At 36.4% G+C, this 24,516-nt stretch overlaps 1 protein-coding gene across 11 annotated transcripts in view; it reads right to left on the reverse strand.

The window, feature by feature from the left end:
- The window catches only part of LOC111075285 (protein scalloped), a 54,418-nt gene that overhangs the window by 13,332 nt on the left and 16,570 nt on the right, over positions 1-24,516 (reverse strand). For 4 of the 11 annotated variants that reach the window (XM_022368458.2, XM_022368457.2, XM_022368456.2 and 1 more), the window contains exons 1-2: positions 11,718-11,875; positions 9,151-9,549 (exon numbers count right to left, since the gene is read on the reverse strand). The exons of 2 other annotated variants lie outside the window; for them this stretch is intronic. In XM_022368458.2, coding sequence (XP_022224150.1) covers positions 9,151-9,253 — 103 coding nt within the window. In that variant the 5' untranslated portion in view covers positions 9,254-9,549; positions 11,718-11,875. Of the gene's footprint in view, positions 1-9,150; positions 9,550-11,717; positions 11,876-24,516 lie in introns of those variants that run through there. 5 more of the 11 variants (XM_022368464.2, XM_041595899.1, XM_022368465.2 and 2 more) reach the window with 3 other exon arrangements.

Raw genomic sequence — 24,516 nt, forward strand, 5'->3', positions numbered from 1 at the left:
GTATTTTTATAACCATCTAGTTTTTAGGTTGTTTTTCAACTTTGACCTGAATTTAAAAAATACTTATATTTTTGTTTTCAAGTAATTTTTTTATGCGTGCTCTTACAATATTCCTTTACCTAAGTTTAAAGCCCATATTTGGGCATCGGACCCGTTTGGCTTCTACATCGATAACATTAGCCAAAAGGGTCGGATTATAAAACTCATTTTAAAATTTTGTTTAATATTCATCTACCTTGTAAAAAATATCTCATAACCTTAAAATTTCTCTAGAAGAACTATTTTCCGATTTATTTTGAGATATCACATGTCTAATAGATGAAATATATTAAATCATCATTATCATATCATCAATCAGAGTATTTTTAAATTTTTTTATTTTGGTCAAAGTTTGGGCAAAACTTTTATCAGGTAAGTGCAGCGTTTCTTTAAATAAAACTATGTACGTGTATTGCGCGTTGTAAAAATGTATAAAATGTTAAATTTTTCAACAAAAACAAAAATAACTAAACCACCCTAAATGCGAGGCTCGAGTCGAGCAGGTACATATTTTGACGTGTTTTTTTTTTGTTTTTGTTTTTTTGTTTTTGGCGCGAATTCACTGCTGATCTACCATAGCAGATATACAGAGAGCATTTTAAGACAACAGTTTAACCAATTGAACAGATTTCAAGAATTTTTAACATACAACTTGCAGACCCGCCGCGCTTCGCTGCTTACTAATTTAATGTTTAGGAATTCATCGAAATTAAAAAATTATAATTTTGATGTACTAAAATATTTAATTTATTGCAATGCTTTGTAATAAACAGAATTCTTTGTTTTGCCGTCGGTACAATGAATAAATAACGCCGAAGGTTTGCCTACTCGTGATCACGCTACATACAGTTGACTATTTGAAAATACTGGATGCTCCAAATTTAAACCACAAATTTGCAACGTTTGTCCTTGTGATTTATTAATTGTCATATCAAAAGCAAGACGAATTGGAAATTGAAGTCGTTTGAAATCAAATGGCATGTCAGTCGAAAGCATCGGAATTCTCGGAATTTAAACGTGTTCACCACAAAATTTCCCAGTCAAAATAGTTGCTTCAAGTAAATTAGTCATAACTTTTTTAACAGAAAGTCTTGTACCATTGCAAAGTATGGCGGCAATCCAGGTAAATCCAATGAATTTAGAAATTCGACTGGATAATTACAGCATCATTAATCATTGTATCAATCGACCTAAACGCATCCATTTATCCTGGGATGGAATTCAATAATAGATACGTTGATCTCATTGACATCTATATTTGTTCCGGCCAAAATTGCTCTTTCCCTCAACCAGTCATGGTTTCTATAATTTTGTACAATATTTGGAAACACTCTCTGAATCAAGTATTCCTTCGATGACACAAAAATGAAAAAATTATTTGGAAGCGTTATGAAGCCAGAATTGTCAACGGGAAGTATGCCATTACCAATGTCTAACAGTTGTCTGGAAAACAAATCTGCTGAAGCATCGTTTTGCAATTGAGCACGTACATTTGTAGTCAATCTAAGTGTTTTCACAGAGCGCCACAAATTGGATGTTTTCAAACACGCATTAATTTCATCAGCAGAAGTTCCTAGTTTGACTACAGGCAATGTTTGTCTGAAATCACCTGCTAACAATATCAATGCACCACCAAAAAATCGATTATCTCCACGAATATCTTTCAACGTACGATTAAGTGCTTCCAGTGATTTCTTTTTGTCCATAGTACACTCATCCCAAACATTAAGAGAGCAATGCTGCAGCACTCTCGCCATTGCAGATCTTTTTGAAATGTTGCAAAGTAGGATTATCGTCAGCCTGCATGTTCAAGGGCAACTTAAGGGCAGTGCGCGCCGTGCGACCACCATCCAATAATGTGGCAGCGATGCCAGACGAAGCCAGAGCCAATGCGAATCTACCTTGTGCTCGAATGGTAGCCAAAATAATCGAAATGACAAACTTTTTCCGCTATCTCCAGCTGCATCTAAAAAGAATAATCCACCATGTTGTTTTTTGATAGCTCGCAATATGTGGTCGTAAACCGTTCTTTGAGTGATATTTAACCATGGCTCATTGTTTTGCACAAACCCATTAAGCTCGGCACGATCATACTGTTGTTCACGCTCCAGTTCTTTGTTGAAAAGGTCGTGTATTTCTCGATTAGGCGCTGTCATACCGAATTGAGCTAGTGCTTTGCTTTCCATCATCAAGCAAATGTCTTCAATAGAGATCAATGCTTCCTTGTAAATTTCCGGCATATAGTCCATTTTTATAGCAGCCGTTTGACGGCACAATCGATGTAAAAAAATCCTCTGACAAATTATCGTGATGTTTCTGCCACAATTCAGTTGGCTTTGCTGGACTGCACGTGGCTATAATAATTGCGAAAAGTGTCCTAATTTTATGTGGACTTGATGAGAATGCTGCATATGCTGGAAATGTATTTAATAGATTGACCTGAATTGCAGACATTTATGTGCGCTTTATATATCTTAGATAATACGGGGAATATGGTACAACCCAACGATTACACTAATCAACAAAACTGAACTTTTTCCTTACGCTGTGGACCAAAATGACTTTTTCTGATAGATTTCGGAAATTAAAAAATGTTGTAGTACATTATTTTTTTTTATGATTTAATTTTTTTTAAGAATTTTTAAAATCTGGTATTTTTTTGAAAGTTTTTTTTCAGAGTTACTGCTTCTATTTTTCACATAACTTAAGTATCTTTTATCTGGTTGCAACGAAGTTCTGAAAAGCTGAAAAATGCAGCTATAAATCTAACCCAGACGCTTTGTATCTGCAGCTTAACGCCTGGAAGATATCAAGCTTTCAAATTCAAATTTCATAATTTTTTTCGATATTTTTTTTTTCGAAATTTTGACTTATAAACTCGGGAAAAGTCGAAAAAAAAATAATTCTTGGCCAATATTTTTAATTTTAGATAGACGCATTAATTAGGCGTCGTTTAAGGTATTTTTGCAGCCGTTTGACCAAAACGACTCAAAACTAATTTTACCTGAAAAATACCCTCCGGTACGTCGCTGGTCCAGTGCCAAATGAACACCTTTTCAACCCCTTTTCGTTTGCTTTGTTCACAATTGGAAGTTCGGCCCGCAACCTACCAAAAAGTATTTTTTGTCTATTTCTTCATGTTTTGGGTTTGGTTAACAAAATTTAGCTCCACCGTCTTTCCATAGATTTTAATGAATAATAAACGAAGCCAAAGTAATGCGTCTATCTAAAACTAAAAATGCATTCCAAGAATTATTTTTTTTCGAATTTTCCTGAGTTTTTAAGTCAAAATTTCGGCTGCGAGTTGACCGTTTATCCATAGATTTTAATGAAAAATACCTTAAACGACGCTTAATTAATGCGTTTATCTAAAACTAAAAAATGTTGGCCAAGAATTTTTTTCGACTTTTCCCGAGTTTTTAAAGTCAAAATTTCGAGAAAAAATTACATTTTTTTGCTACATCTGTTATCTACATCTACAATGTATTCTACATCTAAAATGTAGATTGTACATGTACCATTTAGATTCTACATCTCCTCCGCTAGGGGTTGCTCGCGCACAGAACGCGGCAGATTGTGCGAGCGAGAAAGATAATGAATAGCGTGTCTCTGGCTGGGGAGGCGGAGAAAGAAACTGAAAAAGAGGTATAAAAATCAAAAAATCTATCATAAAATGTTGTGTTCCAGAGAATTACACAAATCAAAGTGAAATAAGCGTTCAAACACACATGTTTAGACAAAATTTGAGTTTTTTTTTATATCCGTACTCAAAAAAGAGTTAAAGGGTATATTTAGATTTGTGGTAAAAGTGCATATGTGTAACGCAGAGAAGGAAACGTTTCCGACCCCATTAAGTACATATATTCTTGATCAGCATCAATAACCGAGTCTCTGTCTGAGCTAGACGAGACTATAAGAGCTAGAGAAACCAAATTTTGCTTCCAGACTCATGTGACATCACACTGCTACAAGTGTATTTCCAAATTTCGCTACGCCCTCTTCCGAAAATCTGAGGCAGCCACAACTTTGAAGATTCAAAACTAAAAACGCAGTGTCATAGAGAATGACAGTCAAATCGCAAAAAAGCGTTCTCCGGTTTTTGTATAAGCGGGAAAAAATATAAACAACTCCGCTGATGTTTAAGGTTTATATAATTTAAAATTCATTTTCGTATATCCTAATATATTTAATAAAATTATTTTTAAAGGCCCCCAAATTAACCTCACCAAAATAAACCTAAGCAACAACAAAGTGGTAATCCCCATTTGACCGAAAAACTCGATATGAATATCGGCCAGGGGAAAAATATCGTCTGTTCTTAATACGGCGATTTTTGTTTTGTTTTGCTATAATATACGATTGCCAAAACGATGGCATATTTAACTAAAATATTTCCATTTCCAAACCAAACAAATATTTTTTTAAGACGAATATCGCAAAACAATTTGGGAATGAAACACTATCGATAGGAAAAAGTTACGAAAATCGTAATCGCAAAAATGCATTCGGTTTAACCCATTTGAACAAATAACTAGCTTATAACAAAGAACGTGAACGCTGGGGATGGGATATATTTGGGCACATATATCAGCCGCTGGTGTTGGGAATTTAGCTTTCTTTGATGGGAACATGGACAAGGACATAAAGAAACCTTCTTCAACTATTCGAAAAACTAGGTATAAAAGATAGTTTTTTTTTTATTTTAGCAGGTGGACCTTAACCTTAACCTTAAATCAGGAATTGCTCGAAACTGGCCAATTTTAAAGCCTTCACTTAATGATTCCATCTACTCAATAGCCTGAATTTAAATGGCATTGAGGATTGTTGGTTAATATTGAATCAGAACATTATAAAACGCGAAAAGGGACTTAAAAACAGCGCTTACAGAGGGGTGAGGAAAAACTACGCTATAGATCACAGAAAAATTGGTCAAATCCATGCAAAAATGGCTAAAAATTGCTTTAAACAACAAGAGGAACTTAGAATATATCGACTTTTAGTTGTTCAAATAGGCTGTGGAATGAAATGAGGCAGACTTTTTGTGATTAATTCTTGAAACTGCGTAAATAAAATGTTAAAAAATAAATGAAGTTAGTTGCTTTTCTATCAATATACATTTGACTTTCAGTGCTAAGGTAGATGGTTCAGAAGTTATACCACTTTTAAGTTTTTCTGCTCGTTTGGTTCATTTAAGCTGTGAGACACTGTATGTCATATGACGAAATTGCAACAGCCCATTCTGCACAGCATCCATTTTTTCCGGTACAACAATCGTTTTTGGATGATCCTCACGGTGTTGGTACTGCAGCGAAGTACGTACACTACTGAACTCGTTTTACCAGCTTTACGCAATGGCTGTGCATGGTGCTTCATCGCAAAAAGTTGAAATAAGTTGATCGTAGCATTCTTGTCTCGAAAATCCACGTCGAAAATCGTAGCAAATTATGAAATTTTCATGTATTAATTTCATTTTCCAGAAAGATTAATTTCGTTTATCGTTAGTAACCCGCCGGCCCCCCCTCATCGCTACCAGAATACTCCTTATCTATACTTCACTCCCCGCGGCGGTCCGACATAACGAGGCAGAGGGGAATGGTAGCGGGTCTTTTGAAGTAGGCGGGAGAGCAGCTGAATTATCTCATCGGCTAATCGATCGATTAGATCGGCAATCTGGTAGATATGGGCATTCTCTACGATACTGCGTTTTTAGTTTAATCGAATCTTTAAAATTGTGCCTGCCACAGCTTTTCGTACTTTGTGGGGGCGGAAGGTGGCGGGGCGAAATTTTGAAATACACTTGTGATATAACATGAATCTCGAAAATTTGGTTGCTCTAGCTCTTATAGTCTCTGAGATCTTGGCGCTCATCAGGACGGACAGGCAGACAGATAGAGACTCGGCTTTTGATGCTGATCAAGAATATATATACTTTATGGGGTCGGAAACGTTTCCTTCTCTGAGTTGCACACATCCACTTTTACCACAAATACAGTATACCCCTTAATATACTCCGGTCAAAATAGTAGGAGTGCTACTAATGGATTTACATATTGCTAATTTTTTCGGCTATTCCTTCAACAATCGAATTTGTTTCTTTACTCGTACAACTATTAAGCATTGCTGTCCTTGATTATAAAGTTGTACTAGCATGTCTCTTTTGATTTGAGATTTCTCGATAAATATCACCACATCACATTTCGATGCGTTAAAAATAATAGTAGTGCTACCAAAATTTTTAAAAATTATTGCATTTTTTGCAAAACTTTTGTTGTTAAACAAAACTTGGATGGTTTATTTAACAGTTTCAAGCTTTTTTTGTTTCGTTTTTGGTCATTTGGTACCTGTTTCATGGGGCGTGACAAACACTCTATAGCGAAGGTAGCACCTTCAACCACTTAAAGCAGACACATGTCTTTTATACACTCTTTAATTCAGCATGAATAGGAGAGTTGATATAGTCATGTCCGTCTGTACGTTTTTATGTAAGCCAGTCTCTCAATAATAACACTACTCGACAAAATCGAACTCTTTTTTTCCTCAAGGATCCAAACCGACTTTTTCTGATAGATATGGGGCTTTAAAATTTTTTAAAGAATTATGGTTTTTTTTCTATGGCAGAACTTTTTTTTTAAGAATTTTTGAAGTCTGGTATTTTTGTTTAAAGCTTTTTTCAGAGGTTGCGCTTGTTTTTTTCACATAACTCTAGTATCTTACGTCTGGTTGCAAAGAACTTTGCATTGAAATGCAAAAATTATGATTTTTGTGCAGTATTTTTTACGAATTTTTGCCTTTAAAAACTCAGGAAAAGTCGAAAAAAAATTATATCTTGTGTCCTCTATTTTTTTGTGGGTTGTACATTTGGTACCTGATCGCGTTCCTTTGTTCCCAATGGGCAGTTGGGCTCGCAACATTCCAAAAGGTATTTTTTGTTTATTTTTTCCATATTTTAGGTTTGGTTAACGAATTTTTGTCTCTCCATAGATTTTAATGAGCGATACCTTAAACGACGCCAAATTAACTCACCTATACACAAAAAAATAGAGGACACAAGATATAATTTTTTTTCGACTTTTCCTGAGTTTTTAAAGTCAAAATATCGTAAAAAATACCGCACAAAAATCATCATTTTTGCATTTGAATGCTTTATATTTCCCAGACGGTAAGCTGTTATCACAAAATGTTTGGGCTTAACTTCTAGCTGTTTTAATTATCTTTTCAAAGAAGCAAAGTTCTTTACAACTAGACGTAAGATACTACAGATATATGAAAAAAACAAGCGCAACCTCTGAAAAAAGCTTTAAAAAAAATACCAGATTTAAAAAATTCTTCAAAAAAAAGTTCTGCCATAGAAAAAAAAAATATATCATCAAACCATTTTTAAGCCCCAAATCTTTAAGAAAAAGTTGGTTTTGTTCCTTGAGGAAAAATCGTGTCGGGTAGTGTAGTTAATCTATACTTTTAAAACAAACTGTTAGACTGCGATGCACACAGACATCAATATGTAAATAGTTCTCCGAATTTGGCCAAATTCTGGCGACGTTTTAAACAATAGTTTCTAAAACACCTACATACAGATCAATTCCGACGAGTCTACATAATCATTAAAGAAGACTATTTTAATAATTTCGTGGGACCCAAACCACCTAAATGCATCATTATTGCGTGCCTGCGTGTGCGCCGGCTTGCTCGTACACACAATGGACATTCCATGGTGTTCGCGAGATATAAAAATATGTATCGTATTTTGTGGGTTATGGCGTAGCCAGGCACGTCTTTAAGTGCGCACGGAGGAAAAATCCAGGCCTAGGGCGCACCACTTGTTGACAGTTCTATACGACATAGGTACATATGCAAGCACACGTACACACACGTACATATTAATACACTAGTCCAGAGGCACTGCACAAGATGTATTTTAGAGTTAACTTTTCATACCATAAGCCAGAGAAAACACTGTTGTCAAGTGCCTCGACAATGCCTTTCTTCTAACTATTAATTTTTCATAAAGTTTTGTTTGTAATCTGCGAGTTTTGAATGTAAAAACAATATAAATATTTATCGGACAATCTTAGTTGTATTGATACGTGGTTTTAAACTATACACATAACAACTTTTGCTTGAAATGGGAGCGTTTAAGACTGTACGGGTTGCTCTACAGCAACAAAATGGTTGAAAACAATATCTTTTTCAAATCAACGACACTCTAAAGCTCGTCAAAATTAGCATGTGTCCAATATTTTTATACCCGTACTCAAAAAAGAGTTAAGGGGTATATTGTATTTGTGGTAAAAGTGGATGTGTGCAACGCAGAGAAGGAAACGTTTCCGACCCCATAAAGTATACATGTATATATTTTTGATTAGCATCAGTAGCCGAGTCGATATAGCCATGTCCGTCTGTCCGTCCATCTGTCCATCTGGCCGATACGTTTAAACTAAAAACGCAGTATCGTAGAGAATGCCCAAAGAAGAAATTAATTTTCAGTTGCTTCCCCCGCCTACTTCAGCAAGAGACCCGCTACTCATTCTCTTTCTTGCTCGCACACTCTGCCTCGTTATGTACGCGAGCGCCCGCTGGCGGAGATGTAGAATCTAATGGTACATGTTAGATGTAGAATATACATTCTAGATGTAGACGTAGATAACAGATGTATAAAAAAAATGTAAAATGTAAATTTATGTAATTTTTTTTTCATTAGCGATCTTAAGAAATATAGCTTGGTATAAGGTTTAAAAAAATGTATTACATTTTTCCACTCTCCATTTCTTACTTGTAAACGATATGTAAACCTTTTTAGTTTTTTATCCTTCAAAATTCAAGTGTTTGAATAACAGCTTTAGAAAAATAGCCAGCGTGTGACTGACAAACTTCAACTGTTTAAATTTAAACATATATTTAAGAAACTTGTCTATTGTCTATGTCTATCTTCTTATAAGCATTAGTTCTCCTGAGAAGGTTGCAAATTTAATTAACAACTCCGAAACAAAATTAAAATTAAATATTAGCGGATCAAACTTTTTATCAAGGAAATCAAGGAGCTTATTTAGGTAAATCTGAACAGAATTATATTTATTCTTCCACCAGCTGAAGACCCTGATGAATGTTACGCACCTGCTTCTGATTTGCCAACAATATCCAATTCGCTGCTGTTCAGATTGTTCTGCAATTGTAGCAGACCCGTGCTGCAGGTGCTCGAGCTGGTTATGTTTTTCATGCAGCCAGCTTATGGGGTTCCCAGTTCGCAAAGGACACGCAGTCGAAGGTACTGGTACATATGTACATATGTATGTACATATATGACCGCTGTCTGATATCACTGCCACTACCACTGGACACCGTTGCTGCTGATACTTAATGTACAGATTGCTTGTTGTTTCAATGCTAGTCTAGCTATTGTTATAATTTAATTAAGTATTATCTGCAACTGTGATAGTACCCTTTCTTGAACAGAAATACTTTTGCTTTTGAATGTCTGGCGTATTCCCAATTTTTATTTTCACTTCACTGGCACTTTATTTTAATTGAATTGAAAAATTTCGACATATCGTATTTGTAGAAACATACGTTCATACATAAACGCACGGCATGCATACATGAATATATGTTTGTTTGTATGTATGTATGTATGTATGTATGTATGTATGAATAAATTGCTGTAATTCGTGAATCACAGTTGTTTAGGAATTGAGATTGATCATTTATACTCGGGGAACTCCTTCAACATTGTGCACACTCTCTTTGCTGTTGCTCTTGCTCTCTATCTCTCTCATTCCATTCCGATAAATTTGACGCTGATTCTGTCTGTTCCTCTCTCCCTCTTTTCTGCTCTTTATGCAACGGGCGTATGTGTGATTGAGTGTTCGGGAGAGCAGCTTTCTGTCAATGTGTTTGTGCAAATGCGAGTATTTGGTGTGCCTTTCAGTAGATATTAATGCGCAGAAGCAATATCGCCAACAACATCGGCAGCGATAAAAGGCCAAAGAAAAGGCATAGAAAAAACAAATGGTATGCTCATTTTTAATGTACATAGTTTTCGCTTATTCATTTTCTTTACGAAATTATGGGAGAGGTCTAAATTCAATTGCAATTTTAGGATTGCAGCTGCCAAGTCAAGTGCCAGAGCCAAGTCTGTGTTCATATTTTTGCGTCGCTGCTGCTGAGAACTGAGTTTTTCAGCACAAGCGCCAGAAAATGTGTGTGCGTTCATGTGAGGGTACCGTACCCAGAAAACCAAATGCTCGCAAATGTTATCGCTGACGAGCCAAATACGCGAAGACTAAACTTGAAAAGCTCTCTCAATCGGATCAAATAAGATTCAAATATGATTCATACGTCGTTCAGTTTGTGGCAATGCAAATCTGCTCAAAATGCTCTTGCCAGAGCTTGTTTGCGAGTTATATGCGGTACAAATACATATGTATGTATGTATTACTCTTTTTTTTCTCACATGTGAGCACGTTTGCGAGCATATTGCCGAGACTCATGAAAAAGACTCGTGTGCGTTTGTTTTCTGGGTAGTGAAAAATACGTATGTATCTGTGTGTGCGAAGTACCCCAACAGTGCTGCATACTAGCCAATGCTCCTATCCAACTAAATATGTATTCACGCATGTCATGTACATAAGTAAGTAAAACAGACGGTCCCCTGAAATGTATTTGGCCAATACCATTTCCTCAGGCCAAGTCATTGGAGCTGACGTGTCGACCTGCTAGTCTAGTCCATGCCTATACCATACGATCTAGGTAGTAGACAATCTATTAAAAGCGCGATAGCTATATAGACAGGGATGCTAAGTATCTAGACACGTTTGGATACCCGTTGCCCAGGTGTGCCTTGGAGTTTATTTCTCTCCAACAGTGTCGTAACCAAGCCCATAAAAAAGCTCGTTTTTAGCCGCTGGCCCGATACAGAAATACAGGGTATGTCTTGAGAAACACCCAGTGAGACATATCTTTGCCACATACATATATATCTATCTACACTTCCTTCTGTATCCGCGTATCTACACACTTATATATGATTGTATATGCATGTGTGTCAGTGTCTGCACATTCATGTTTTACTTTACCCTCTGCGGGCACACACACACACATACACACCACACACACACAATTAACACGCAGTTGAATGAAATCACAACGTTGCTCTTCAGGTTTCGTTTCTCTTTGAGGTGATGTTGCTGGTATTGTTCTGCTCGCGTAGGTGTTTTTGCCTGCTTGGCAATTTTCTGTGACTCGTTTTGTTATTGGCGAAGCAAGAGCATACGTATGCATCCATGCACAATGTATGTACACACATATTCATGTATCCATTTGTTGATTGTGTTTGATGTCGTCAATTGCAGGAAATTTGTCTAACGAAAATAATCTTTTGTAGGTTTATTGGCCTACTCTCCGTCTCGTGACACTCCCACGCTTTCCAGTTTCTCACCCACACATACATATGTACATATATAACTAAGAGAACACACATCCATGGAGGAGCGTCCGGGCCTAAGAGAACGATGGGATATTGAGGCGATCATATTTTTGAACCAGTTTTAAAGTTGTTGTATGTATGTATGTACATACAGATGCAAATCATCCATAAGATTAAAAAAAAAAACATTAGCACACCAGAAACAAATTTAAATCAAAACAAAAAATTATTATTTTGCAAATTGATGAAAAGCATTCACATTGAAAGAACCGTAAAAGCGAACACCGTACTACAGTTGAAAGCGGGAAGGGCGCACGAGCGGCGACTGTGGGCAACGATGATGACAAAGAAAAAATCGCGGAAACACTGCGAAACACGCAACGCGCAGAAGCGAGAGAAACTCATCGACTGAATCTAAATCAATACTAAGAACGACGAGACGGACAACGACGACGGCAGTAGCAACATATGTACGTATGTATGTATGTATACAGTCCATAGCTGGTTGGCCTGGCTCTTTCTCCGGTGCTGGCGTCTGGCGTCGTTTGCCTGCTTGACTGGTTTGCCCAACTTATATTTGTATGTACATACATACATACATACATTAATTACATATAAGGTAAGTCAGTTACTTTCTTTGTGTCAGGCGTTTTTCAGCATGTGTATATGCGTTTTCGCGTAGGTTTGGCTGCCAAATAGAGCCAGATCTTACCTGTCACACCTTTTTATGAATATACCTTGGCTTTGCCTATTTAGTTAGCTAATACACACAAGAACCAGAGCAGCAAATTTCGATCAAGCCGCAACCCAAAAACCAATACCAATGCAACGCCCAAGAACCTGGAGAGCGACGAGATCGCGACACGGAATGCCTCGACGGGGTATTCCCTCTCTTTCGCGGTCGTATTCATACTCACACACAGTCACTCACAGTCTCCCACACATGCAATCATAGCGAAGTTAGCTGTTGTATTTGCAGTTGACGAGAAAAATAAGCCCCGACAAGAGAGCGAGTTGCGGGAATACACTACCATGCATAATTTCATTATGGCCTCGACTCGACTCCCTCTCCTTTGATTTTTCTTATGCTCATACTCGAGCGACGTCGACGTACAAACATACAGTTATACACACATTCACATACATACATACATGCATACACAGTGTGTGACTAACACCGCTCGTCTGCTGTTCGCTCTGTTCTTCTCACTTGTTGTGCTGTTAGAGCGCCAGGCATAAAAGAATAGCCACCACACTCACATACATACATATGTACACACCTTGATATGTACACGCAATGGCCAAGAAAGAGTATATCTGCATATTTACATATGTATGCCTATGTATGTATATGTAAAGTAAACGTACGCGTACGCGTAAGCGTTCATGTACAAACATACATATTTATCAATATATGTATACATATGTATGTACATGCTATCAGTATAAGCACATAAATATGTATGTACGCATGTATACTCGGCTGAAACGGCGATACAAATTGGATTCGGCTCGGTTTGGCCCGGTTCAGCTTTGACTCAATTCAGTTGCAATAATTTAAACAGCTGATTCTCAATGTTATGCAATGATAAAGTACATATATACATACATACATATATACACATTTATGTATTCCTGTATGTATGTTAATATGTAATGATGGCATCGAGCGATGTCTCGTTCGACTGCTGGAAGAAATACACATATGTACATATTGGATCACAAAGCAGTATGAAGTAGTCAACTAGGACAACACTGCAACAAATTTTCTGAGATCATTAATGATTAATGGCAATTGCCACTTAGAAAGGTATACATACTTGCATACATATATATCTAAAAATTTCTTCTTAGTTACATGCATGTACACATGTGTACATATATTACATATGTATGTATTTATGTATTTTATATATGCAGTTTTTTTTCTGAAATGACAATTTCATTAAACTTTTTCGAGTTTAAATTGAATATATAGCTGTGGTCATATAAATAGCAAAAACCAAAATAGAATATATCGATCGATTATTTCGACAATATTTTACATCCGATTTAAAAAATTTTGATCACAAACGATTAGTGCACTCTTCCACATGGTATACAGGCAAACAATTTATCGTTATCTTTTTTCTCTTTTGCTTTATGTTTAATTTTCGTTCGCGTGCACCTTTTTTGCATGGTCACAGAAATAGCACATTTTGATGAAGCGGCAGCTAATTTCGAGTAAAAAGTTGTTTTCGCAGAATTCTTTGTTTGATTTTCAATATTTCGGTAACGAATTGATATAATTTATCGTGCTAAAATGGGCCGTAGAAGGCCCAGTGAATCTGGAAAAAAAACCGTCTGAAATAGCCGAAATAATGAAATGCTCCAGAAAGATGGTGTACAACGCACTTTAATTAGTGACGTTAGGCCCAAATTATTTGAATGATAAAAAAAAACCTTAAAAATAACGCCAAGAAAAACGGATTCTATGACGGATAGGCTCATAGTGCGGAAGAGCAAAGCGCGGACCCTTTTAAATCCTCTCGAGAGATTATAAAGGAATGTGGCACGGATGTGTCAAGGAGACTAGTGGCTAGAAGACTGAACGAAGCTTCGCTTTTTGGACGCATCAGCAGGAAGAAGCCACTCCTGTCAAAACGAAACATCAAACAAAGATTGAGTTTCGCACGGACCCTCCGGAATAAAAGTCTGAACTATTGGAAAAATGTGCTATGGAGCCATGGATGAAACTAAGATAAGCAAAGTAGGACCCGATGGAAAAACATTTTTTCGTCATCCAGATGGCCAAGTTCTTAACCACAGGTACATAATGAAGACCGTGAAGTACGGTGGCGGATGCATTATGTGCTGGGGTGCATTTTCCTGGCATGGTGCGGGTCCGCTCTACCGAATCAATGGCATAATGGATCGTTTTATGTATGCTGATATTCTCAAAAATCAAATGGAACCATTTACATTTGAGAATATGCCTGTGCAATGCATATTTCAACACGATAACGACCCAAAGCACACATCTTGCGTCGTTAAAAAGTGGTTGAAGGACGAATCCTGGAGTTCTGGAGTGGCCGGCTCAAAGCCCTGACCTAAATCCAATAGAAAATCTATGGAATGATGTTAAGGTCATGATATCCAGAAAAAAATTTGCCAATATTGACGATTTGTGGACAGGTGTCAAAGAAGCTTGGAACTCCATTCCGAAGGAGAGATGTCAGAAGCTTGTGGAAAGTATGGGGCGTAGATGTAACGCCGTTATTGAAAATCGTGAATATTCAACTAAATATTAAATTTGTGAAACAATTATAGCTTTTGAGCTTATTTTCAAGAATTATGGGCAAAATTTTGAAATTGTGCTATTTATGTGACCACCCATATTTCGTTATTTTTTCATTTTTATCTCTTTTCTTTCAAAACATTTATAAATTTTTCTTTATGAATTAATTAGTTAATAAGTTAAGCTATGAAGAGCCAAAAGTGTTTTATTTTTAAAAAATATTTTTTAATTAATAAAAGCATTCCATAAATTGAATATTTTTTTCTGCTATTTATATGACCACGGCTATGTGTAAGTTACGGTCTTTTTCCACAGAGTTGGAAGTTTATGAGCTCAAGTGTATGTGGGCATTTCCAATCAGGAGTTATAATAAGTTCGTATGACAAAATGTAAAAAAAAAACGAGAAGGAACGTGTGAGTCGCTTCTGGGGACGCGACTCTACTTATACCCGTACTCAGTCAGTATATACATTTTTGAACTTATGATTTTTTAGAATTTTGGAATTAAAAAAAAAAAAATTTACATTTTTTGCTACATCTGTTATCTACATCTACTATGTATATTATACATCTAACATGTAGTTTATAGATATACCATTTGGATTCTACATCTTTTTCGCTAGAGGCCGCTCGCGCACTGAACGCGGCAGAGTGTGCGAGCGAGAAAGAGAATGAGTAGCGGGTCTCTTCCTGTAGGAGGCAGGGGAAACTGCTGGAAATTAATTTCTTCATTCTGGCTATAATTATAATCCGATCTGATTCAGATTCGGCAATCTGGTAGATATGGTCATTCTCTACAATATTGCGTTTTCAGTTTTATCGTATCTTTAAAAATGTGCCTGCCACAGATTTTCGTCCTTTGTGATGGCGATAGGGGGCGGGGCGAAATTTTGAAATACACTTGTAGCAGTGTGATGTCACATGAGTCTGGTTGCCCTAGCTCGTATAGTCTCTGAGATCTAGGCGCTAAACAAGACGGACAGACAGACAGACATGGCTATATCGACTCGGCTATTGATGCTGATCAAGAATATATATACTTTATGGGGTCGGAAACGTTTCCTTCTCTGCGTTACACACATTAACTTTTACCACAAATCTAATATACCCCTTAACTCTTTTTTGAGTACGGGTATAACAAAGTATAAATTAAAAAAAAAAAATTCTAATTGCATAGAAATTAAGAAGACCTATATTCAGTTATTTTAACAATCAAACTTTCCGGCTTTTAGCTTGGAGATTGTAAAGCTTACCGCCAACCCATATGTGTCACCTGAATTTCCAACTCAGAGTGAATAGGTTTCTCTGGCACCTACATATGTACATATTTACATAAATATATGTATACATATGTATATGTCAATATGTATGTATATAGATTGGTGAAAACTGCGAGCTTTCAATAAGTATAAAAGAAGAAAAAAATTCAAAAAATTCCAAGTTTTTGATAAAAAAAACCACACGAATCTAATATACTACTATGTATATTCTTTGAATACCGGGTAAAACAACGGTAAGCGTTGTTAGTTTTCGAGATCACTAAACGGTCAAGTAAGAAGCCCAGCCCCCTAGTATACATACATGCATACATAAATAAATTTATTCATATATATATATGTATGTATATATTAACATATAATATAAGTATATAAATATGTATATATGTGTGTATGTATATATCCCCATGATCTGCCGCGACCGGGCATGAAAGCCCGATCAGAAAATAACTACATTTGCGTCCACTGTGGCTACGTACAGACAAAGGTAAGGGAGAGGGCCCCGGTTGTGGACATAGTTAGGTTTTTGCCTCATAACTTTTGACCAATTGCATATTATACAAACATATGTGTACCAATTTAAAGCTAGAGGCATTATCTAACTATCAGTGAAGAACTAAATTGATTCCTTCATTCGGAAAAATTGTATCAAGAATTTAGTGAAGTAATCTTTTTTCGAGAAAAAAAAAATATAGGCCTAGTTGTGGACCACCCTGAAAAATCCGCTTAAAATTAAAAAATATGAAAGAAAATCACCACAAATAACGGAGAAATTGGAAGTTTATTTATTTTAAGAGCCTACTGGCTTAAAGAGAAAGAAGGATGATACTTTTTAACATGAATCATCGTAGTCAGAGTCGCAGTGTTTGCATGTGAAGTAGCTGGCACGCATATTAGCGCACTTTAAATGCACCAGACGACTACATTCATTGCATTCGATGGAGTTTGCGGCGGTCAACTTCTTTGGCAGGAGGTGCAGACAGATGATGCAGAAATCCTTATCATCTTCGGAAAGAGCCTTGCTTCGCTTAGCTGCTGGTTTGCCTAATGATGCCTTCCGTCCACGCTTTTTCTGGGCAGAAACAGATGCCTGCTTCCTCAAGGAAGCAATACAGTTTGATATTCTGTGCAGCATTGTACGCGTGAAATGAGATCGTATACGTCACACGTACACATGCTGCCATGCAGCCGCTGCATCGTCTAAATTCGATATCAAGCTCAAAGCTCAAAGCTCAAACTAATGTACTGTGGTCTAAATGTTATTTATTTGTACTAAATTACATTAAACAACAATATTATGCAGCTTCGTAACCAAATACACGCATTAAATACAAAATACAAGATGTCTACAACAGGTATCTTGGCGTGTGTCATAACCGGGCAAAACAGACAATTTTTCCAAAAAACCAAAAAAAAATGTTCTGCATATATTTTGGTTAAAAACGAAATTAATTCACAAACTACAATGACCACACTACAAGGAAAACGAAATACTATAATTTTTGGACAAAATTTACATACATTTTTTCGCACTTGAAAAATAATAAAATTTACTTTGAAGTTTTTTTTCCCCCATTTTTTATTATTATGCTCACAGCACCTAGACCAAAGCAGCTATTTGTTTCGGTATTAGCACAAAAACTGCGTATTGTTACCGAATATGACTCCCAATACTCAGTTTAGAAGCATCTGCTTGCTGTCCAAGTTTTTGGGGGGTGGGTCACAACTAGTACCTGGTCCATAACAGGGCCCTCTCCCCTACATATAAATGTACATACTGGAAAAATGTTAAATATTTATGTACATACGTACGTATGTATGTTGGTATTTCTCTTAATCCACTACTGCAGATGTCACTCTACTGCCGCTGACAACGAGTACAAAGCCAAAGCACAGTCATGGTGGAAGTATTTCAAAAATGTCTTGTTATTAACAGTGTGCCTGTTAGGCGCAATATTGCACACTACGAACCGATCTGATTTTGCTAGTTAGTCGAACACAAAATCAATTAAGCAATTGAAAGCTGCCGAACTCATACTCTCGTTGTTCTTTCTCTCGCGTCTCTCGTTTCTTTTTTAAATGCTTTTAAACAGTTGAAAGACTTAATATAAAATGTTTACGGAATAACCGCTGGTATCATGGAATCTAACAAGCGACAAGAACGAATGCATCAACCGCCTATTAGCTCTATCATCAGGTGGACAGGTCAACTGTCCAGAAAACCATAAATATGCATTTACATAAGAAGTCGGCACGCACACACTCTCATGTTTTTCAGTGCGATTGTGTGCGTAGAGAGCAGGCAAAACGAAACATTGTATGGGTATCAACCACTGTTGTACAGGTGTACGTGAGCGGCAGCGCAGAAAAAGCGCCATTTGCTATGCACATAAGATAGGGTCTTGCAGACCCCTTATATTATAAGGTAATCCAATTGCTCGTCCTAACACCACGCTCAGTAATGGCACAGCTGCCGAGAAAACTAGCAACAAACCCGGACCAAAAAAAACTCCGTGTTTTTTTTTTTTCTAGTTTCATCGGCATTGTGCTGGGATAGTCACCCAGAACACAAATAAACCATGCATAAGCATGTACATATGTATGTATGTTTGTATGTATGTATGTACCTGTATGTATGTATGTACCTGTATGTATGTATGTACCTGTATGTTTGTTCGTATGAATGCACCTACTATTACTCGTTTAACTTGATTTCAGTCTTTAAATGTATTAATGTATGCATATACATGTGTATGTATGTGTTTATTTTACGAGCAAACAAGTTGATGTATGGAAAGTGCGGGAGCGTGTCCCCGGTACATAAATACGTATATACATATGCACATACATATGTATATGCATGTGTATGTATGTAAGTATGGCGTTCAGAAGAAGATTTGACTAAAATACTAGCCCAATCAATGCTTTTTGCTTACTGTGTTTAAAATAATAAAATAAAAGAAAAGATACATTGTGAGTCGCTTCTGTGGCCGCGACTTTACTTTTATACCCACATTGAGTCGGTATATACATATATATGTAGATTCCACATCTCCTCCGCTAGAGACGCACGTACACTGCACAGGGCAGACTGTGTGCGAGCGAGGAAGAGAGAGAATAAGTAAGTAGCGCTGCAGGGGGTATCCAATCTGATCCAGAATCAACAATCTGGTAGATATGGTCATTCTCGACGATAATAACTCTTTGAGTACAGGTATAATAATGCTCAATACCTCAAGTCACTTGTTAAAATACAGCTCCGCTCGACGGAATAGCAGTTGTTTCAATGTATTGGGCAGTCCCCAATAAGTTGGATACCAATTTACTATTATCAGTCCATCAGTATATGTATGTATGTATGGATGTGTTTTTATATACCCGTACGCAAAGAGTTAAGGGGTATATTAGATTTGTGTCAAAAGTGGATGTGTGTAACGCAGAGAAGGAAACGTTTCTGACCCCATAAAGTCTATATATTCTTGATCAGCGTCAATAGCCGAATCTATGTCTGTCCGTCCATCCGTCTTGTTTGTCGCCAAGTTCTCAGAGACTATAAGAGCTAGAGCAACCAAATTTTGTTTCCAGACTAATGTGATATCACACTGTTACAAGTGTATTTTTTTGAAAATTTCGAACCCCCCCCCCCCTGATCAAATATTTAAAAATTCCACATAAATCATAAGCTGAGTACGGGTATAAAAGTAGAGTCGCGGGCACAGCAGCGACTCACAACGTTCCTTCTCGTTTTAAACTTGAGTCGTGCACCCAATTTCCGTTTGACTCATAAGCGTAGCTTTGCAAAACTTATTGTATATTTAATCAGTCGACTTCAAATCGCATCCCATAACTTTTGAGGATGCTAAAGCCATAGTCCTGCTATATAGTACAATTCGACCATCTTCTAATAGAGTAATTTTTCGCATACCAACTCGATTTTCAGTCTTTCTTATAGTTAATGCATTAAATATTATAGTGGAAGCGCATCTAAGTTTTCATCTTAGTTTTTCAATTTCTTTTTATCTATTTAACTGTCGTTAATTTATAGTGTAAGTCCTAGACTCTTTAGACTCTAAAGGTAATTTCTCTCTTCTGGGCCGAGCAAAGGCTTTCGTCTACCATAAATACATATACATACATATGTATGTACAAGTAAAAGTACCTCTTGGATAATAGTTAAATTGAACTTACAGAGGCGAAGACGAAGCTTTGTTTGGTCGGATTGGATCGTCTCAGTGGATTTCCGCACAGCATTACGCCCGCCGTTCACACATTGCGTTAGCAAAAACGATTTAGAAATGTATAAATTTATACATACACACATAACGAAAATGCACGCAACACACAAATAAATAAATCGACATATGCATGTACAGATGTACATATGTATGGATTTAAATGTCTCTCTTTCTCGCAATCTGTCTGTTGTAGTAGCGTCGCGACGCTACGAAGTGTCTTAAATTTAGAAGCAGTTTCTTCCTCTTCTAAATTGGCACTGTTCCAAACCGAATAAATGATTTTTGCAAAAAAATTATGTATCTATTAATAAAAAATAAAAAAAATAAAATAAAAATAAAAAAAGGGGACCCGTGAGAAATGCCCATCTCAAAATCTCAAAAAGTGTGGCCCGGCCATATGATCTTTTCCATATGGTACTAGACAAATTACACTAGTCAACACGACATTAAGGCTGTGGCCCAAAATTACTTTTTCTTATAGATTTCGGGTTTTAAAATTTTTTTAACAAATTATGGTTTTTTATTTATGGTTTAGTTTTTTTTTAAGAATTTTTTAAAATCTGGTATTTTTTTTCATGGTTTTTTCAGAGGTAGTGCTTCTGTTTTTCACATAACTTAAGTATCTTATAGCTATAAAGTGAAAATTTCGAGAGAGAAAATAAAAAAAAAAAACCGCAACAAATTATGAAATTTGAATTTGAAAGCTTAATATCTTCCAGGCGTTAAGCTGCATATGCAAAGTATATGAGTGGGATTTATAGTTGCATTTGTCAGCTTTTCAGAACTGCAAAGTTCTGCAAAGTGAAAAACAGATGCACCTACTTCTGAAAAAAAACAAAAAAAAACCGATCTAGTACTCAGATCGAAAAACTGTTTGCTTGCAAACAGATGTCATATATTTTTCGAGCGACCAGTGGTGTGATCAGAGGTGTGCACTGCATTCCGAACGGTTACACTGCTCAGACCGCTGCTTGGTTTTGTTGAAAGTTAACAAAATGCACTTCTTCGGCTGGGGTCGCTCTTCCCCAGGCATATCCTGGGCTCCCCAATATTTTATTGGCAAGGTAATGTGTCTGGCTATCAGCAGCAGAAGAGGCGAATACTTCTGATACTTTTTATACCGACCTTTTTATACCCGTACTCAAAAAAGAGTTAAGGGGTATATTAGATTTGTGGTAAAAGTGGATGTGTGTAACGCAGAGAAGGAAACGTTTCCGACCCCATAAAGTATATATATTCTTGATCAGCATCAATAGCCGAGTCGATATAGCCATGTCTGTCCGTCTGTCTGTCCGTCTTGTTGAGCGCCTAGATCTCAGAGACTATAAGAACTAGGGCAACCAAATTTGGTTTCCAGACTCATGTGATATCACACTGCTACAAGTGTATTTCAAAATTTTGCCCCGCCCCCTTCCGCCCACACAAAAAAAGAAAATCTGTGGCAGGCACATTTTTAAAGATACAATCAAACTAAAAACGCAGTATCGTAGGGAATGCCCATATCTACCAGATTGCCGAATCTGAATTAGATCGGATCATAATTATAGCCAGAATGAAGAAATTTTCAGTTGCTTCCCCTGCCCCCTCCAGCAAACGAACATGCAACTCATTTTCCTTCTCGCTCGCACACTCTGCCGCGTTCCCCCTTAGCGGGGGAGATGTAGAATATACATAATATATGTAGATGTAGATAACAGATGTAGCAAAAAAATGTAAAATGTAAAATTTTTTTTAATTCTAAAATTATAAAAAATTATAAGCTCAAAAATGTATACACTGACTGAGTACGGGAATAAGTAGAGTCGCGTCCCCAGAAGCGACTCGCACGTTCCTTCTCGTTGTTTTTTTATCTGAGTACTGCCTTCCGTACAGAGCCTAGAAAGCAGTTTTTGCCGTAAAACATTTCATATCGGTTTCATACGAATATCAACCCTGATTCTGTTCGCTAGGTGTTTTTTTCGATCTGAGTACTAGGCTTAAAAAAAAAACAAAGTACTACAACAATTTTTAAATCCCGAAATCTATCAGAAAAAGTCATTTTGGTCCACAGCGGAAAGAAAAAGTTCAATTTTGTTGAGTAGTGTTATTGATCAAGTTCAATTAAAAATAAATTATCGGAAAAACATTGCCAAAGTATAGTATCGCAAAACAGTTTGTTTTTCTACATATGCATTAGGCTGGGCCAAAATTTTTCCAAAAAATTTTTTTTTTGTTTTTTCAAGGGGACACCGCCCAATTCTGTTCTGAGGGTTGCTACCACGAAAAGAAAATATATTAGATTTGTGGTAAAAGTGGATGTGTGTAACGCAGAGAAGGAAACGTTTCCGACCCCATAAAGTATATATATATATATATATATATATAGAAAAAATGTATAATGTATACATTTTTTTTATTTCTAAAAAATTATAAGCTCAAAAATGTAAATGTAGAGTCGCGTCCCCAGAAGCTACAAAAAAATAGAGAACACAGGATTTAATTTTTTTTCGACTTTTCCTGAGTTTTTAAAGTCAAAATTTCGTAAAAAATACCGCACAAAATCATCATTTTTGCCATAGAAAAAAAAATAATATCATCAAACCATTTCTAAGCCCCAAATCTTTGAGAAAAATTTCGTTTTGTTCCTTGAAGAAAAATCGTGTTGACTAGTGTAATCAGGTATTTTTTTTTTAGTTACTGTTAAAAAATTAACGATTGGTGAAAATCAAGAAGTTCAGCTGAGGTTGATATATTTAGTTAACTAGTTCGAAAAAACTTGTTCGGGGTTTTTACTGCCAATAACTGATTAATGACGATATGAATGGTATCAATATATATGCAATAGATTTCACCAATAACACTACTCGAAAAAATTGAACTTTTTATTTAGGCTGTGAACCAAAATGACTTTTTTTTATGGTGTCATTTTTTTTTAAAGAATTTTTAAAATCTGGTATTTTTTCATGGTTTTTTCAAAGGAAGTGACTTTATTTTCACATAACTTAATTATCTTATATCTGGTTGCATAGAACTTTGCAGTTCTGAAAAGCGGACATATGCAACTATGAATCGGACCCAGACACTTAGTATCTGGGAGTTCTGGGATAAATTCGATGTTTGGTAAAAGTTGATGTATGCAACGCAGAGAAGGAAATGTTTCCGACCCCATAAAGTATATATATTCTTGATCAGGATCAATAGCCAAGTCGATATAGCCATGACTGTTTGTCTGTCCCGATGAGCGCCTAGTTTTCAGAGACTATAAGAGCTAGAGCAAACAAATTTTGTTTCCAGGCTCATGTAATATCACACTGCTACAGGTGTATTTAAAAATACACAAACAAATACAATACAATGTAAACTGATAAAATATTTTTAAATTCCGCATAAATCATAACCTCACATACATATATTCTGACTGATTGCGGGTATAAACGTAGAGTCGCTGTCACAGAAGCGACTCACAACGTTCCTTCTCGTTTTAATTACGGTTTTTCAGATTTTAATTTGGAACAGCATTCAAAAAAGTCCGCTGATTTTAAGGAAATATTACACTTGTAATGTTATCTCGTCCAAATTTTATTTTACACTAAGTAATGCTTGTTTCGAGATTTCAAATAACTAGTTATGTATTTCCAAATCTTGTGAAAAAGTGCATGGCTGGCGTCTTCTCTCAAATCAAATCAAAAAGTGTGAAATTAAGTTAAAACTTCTCAAGCATAATGATTTATAATGATCAACATAGTCCACATAGTTCACAAAAAACTTTCAAACTGCAATCGGAAGAGAACAAATCGAAAACAGACCTGTCAGACAGACAGGTAGTGAGTGCAGCTTCCACCGACCACTTTCTTTCTTCCGACCCCTAAAATCGGATAAAGCCATTTCAAATGCAATATTTTAAAGATGCAAAAATATAATCCAGAATCATAAATAGACGAGGAATTCGACCGACTGTACGTTAGGACTGTTTTACTTTAGTGACATATAAAAGACGTGAATTTCGGTGATATTTCGGAACGTGTGAATACGAAAGTATTAACTTTATCGCCATCGGTTGGCATTTTTCAAGCTATAGGGGGTCTTACTTTGCCTATTAGGAACGAACTAATTTATTTTGAAGCGGAGGGGGTGGGGGTGTTAAGAGAACTGAGTAATTTCAAGTTCTTCAGATAATCGGATTGTTGGCGTCGGTCGAGAGCGACATGCACGAAAGCGTGCTCGACGTGCTCATTTAATTTTAAATATTATAAACTGTCCAATGGGCAATGTGCCTGAAGCGAAGAATTC

This window comes from Drosophila obscura, unplaced genomic scaffold, assembly GCF_018151105.1.
Source record: "Drosophila obscura isolate BZ-5 IFL unplaced genomic scaffold, ASM1815110v1 contig_87, whole genome shotgun sequence".
Classification (NCBI taxonomy): Eukaryota; Metazoa; Arthropoda; class Insecta; order Diptera; family Drosophilidae; genus Drosophila; species Drosophila obscura.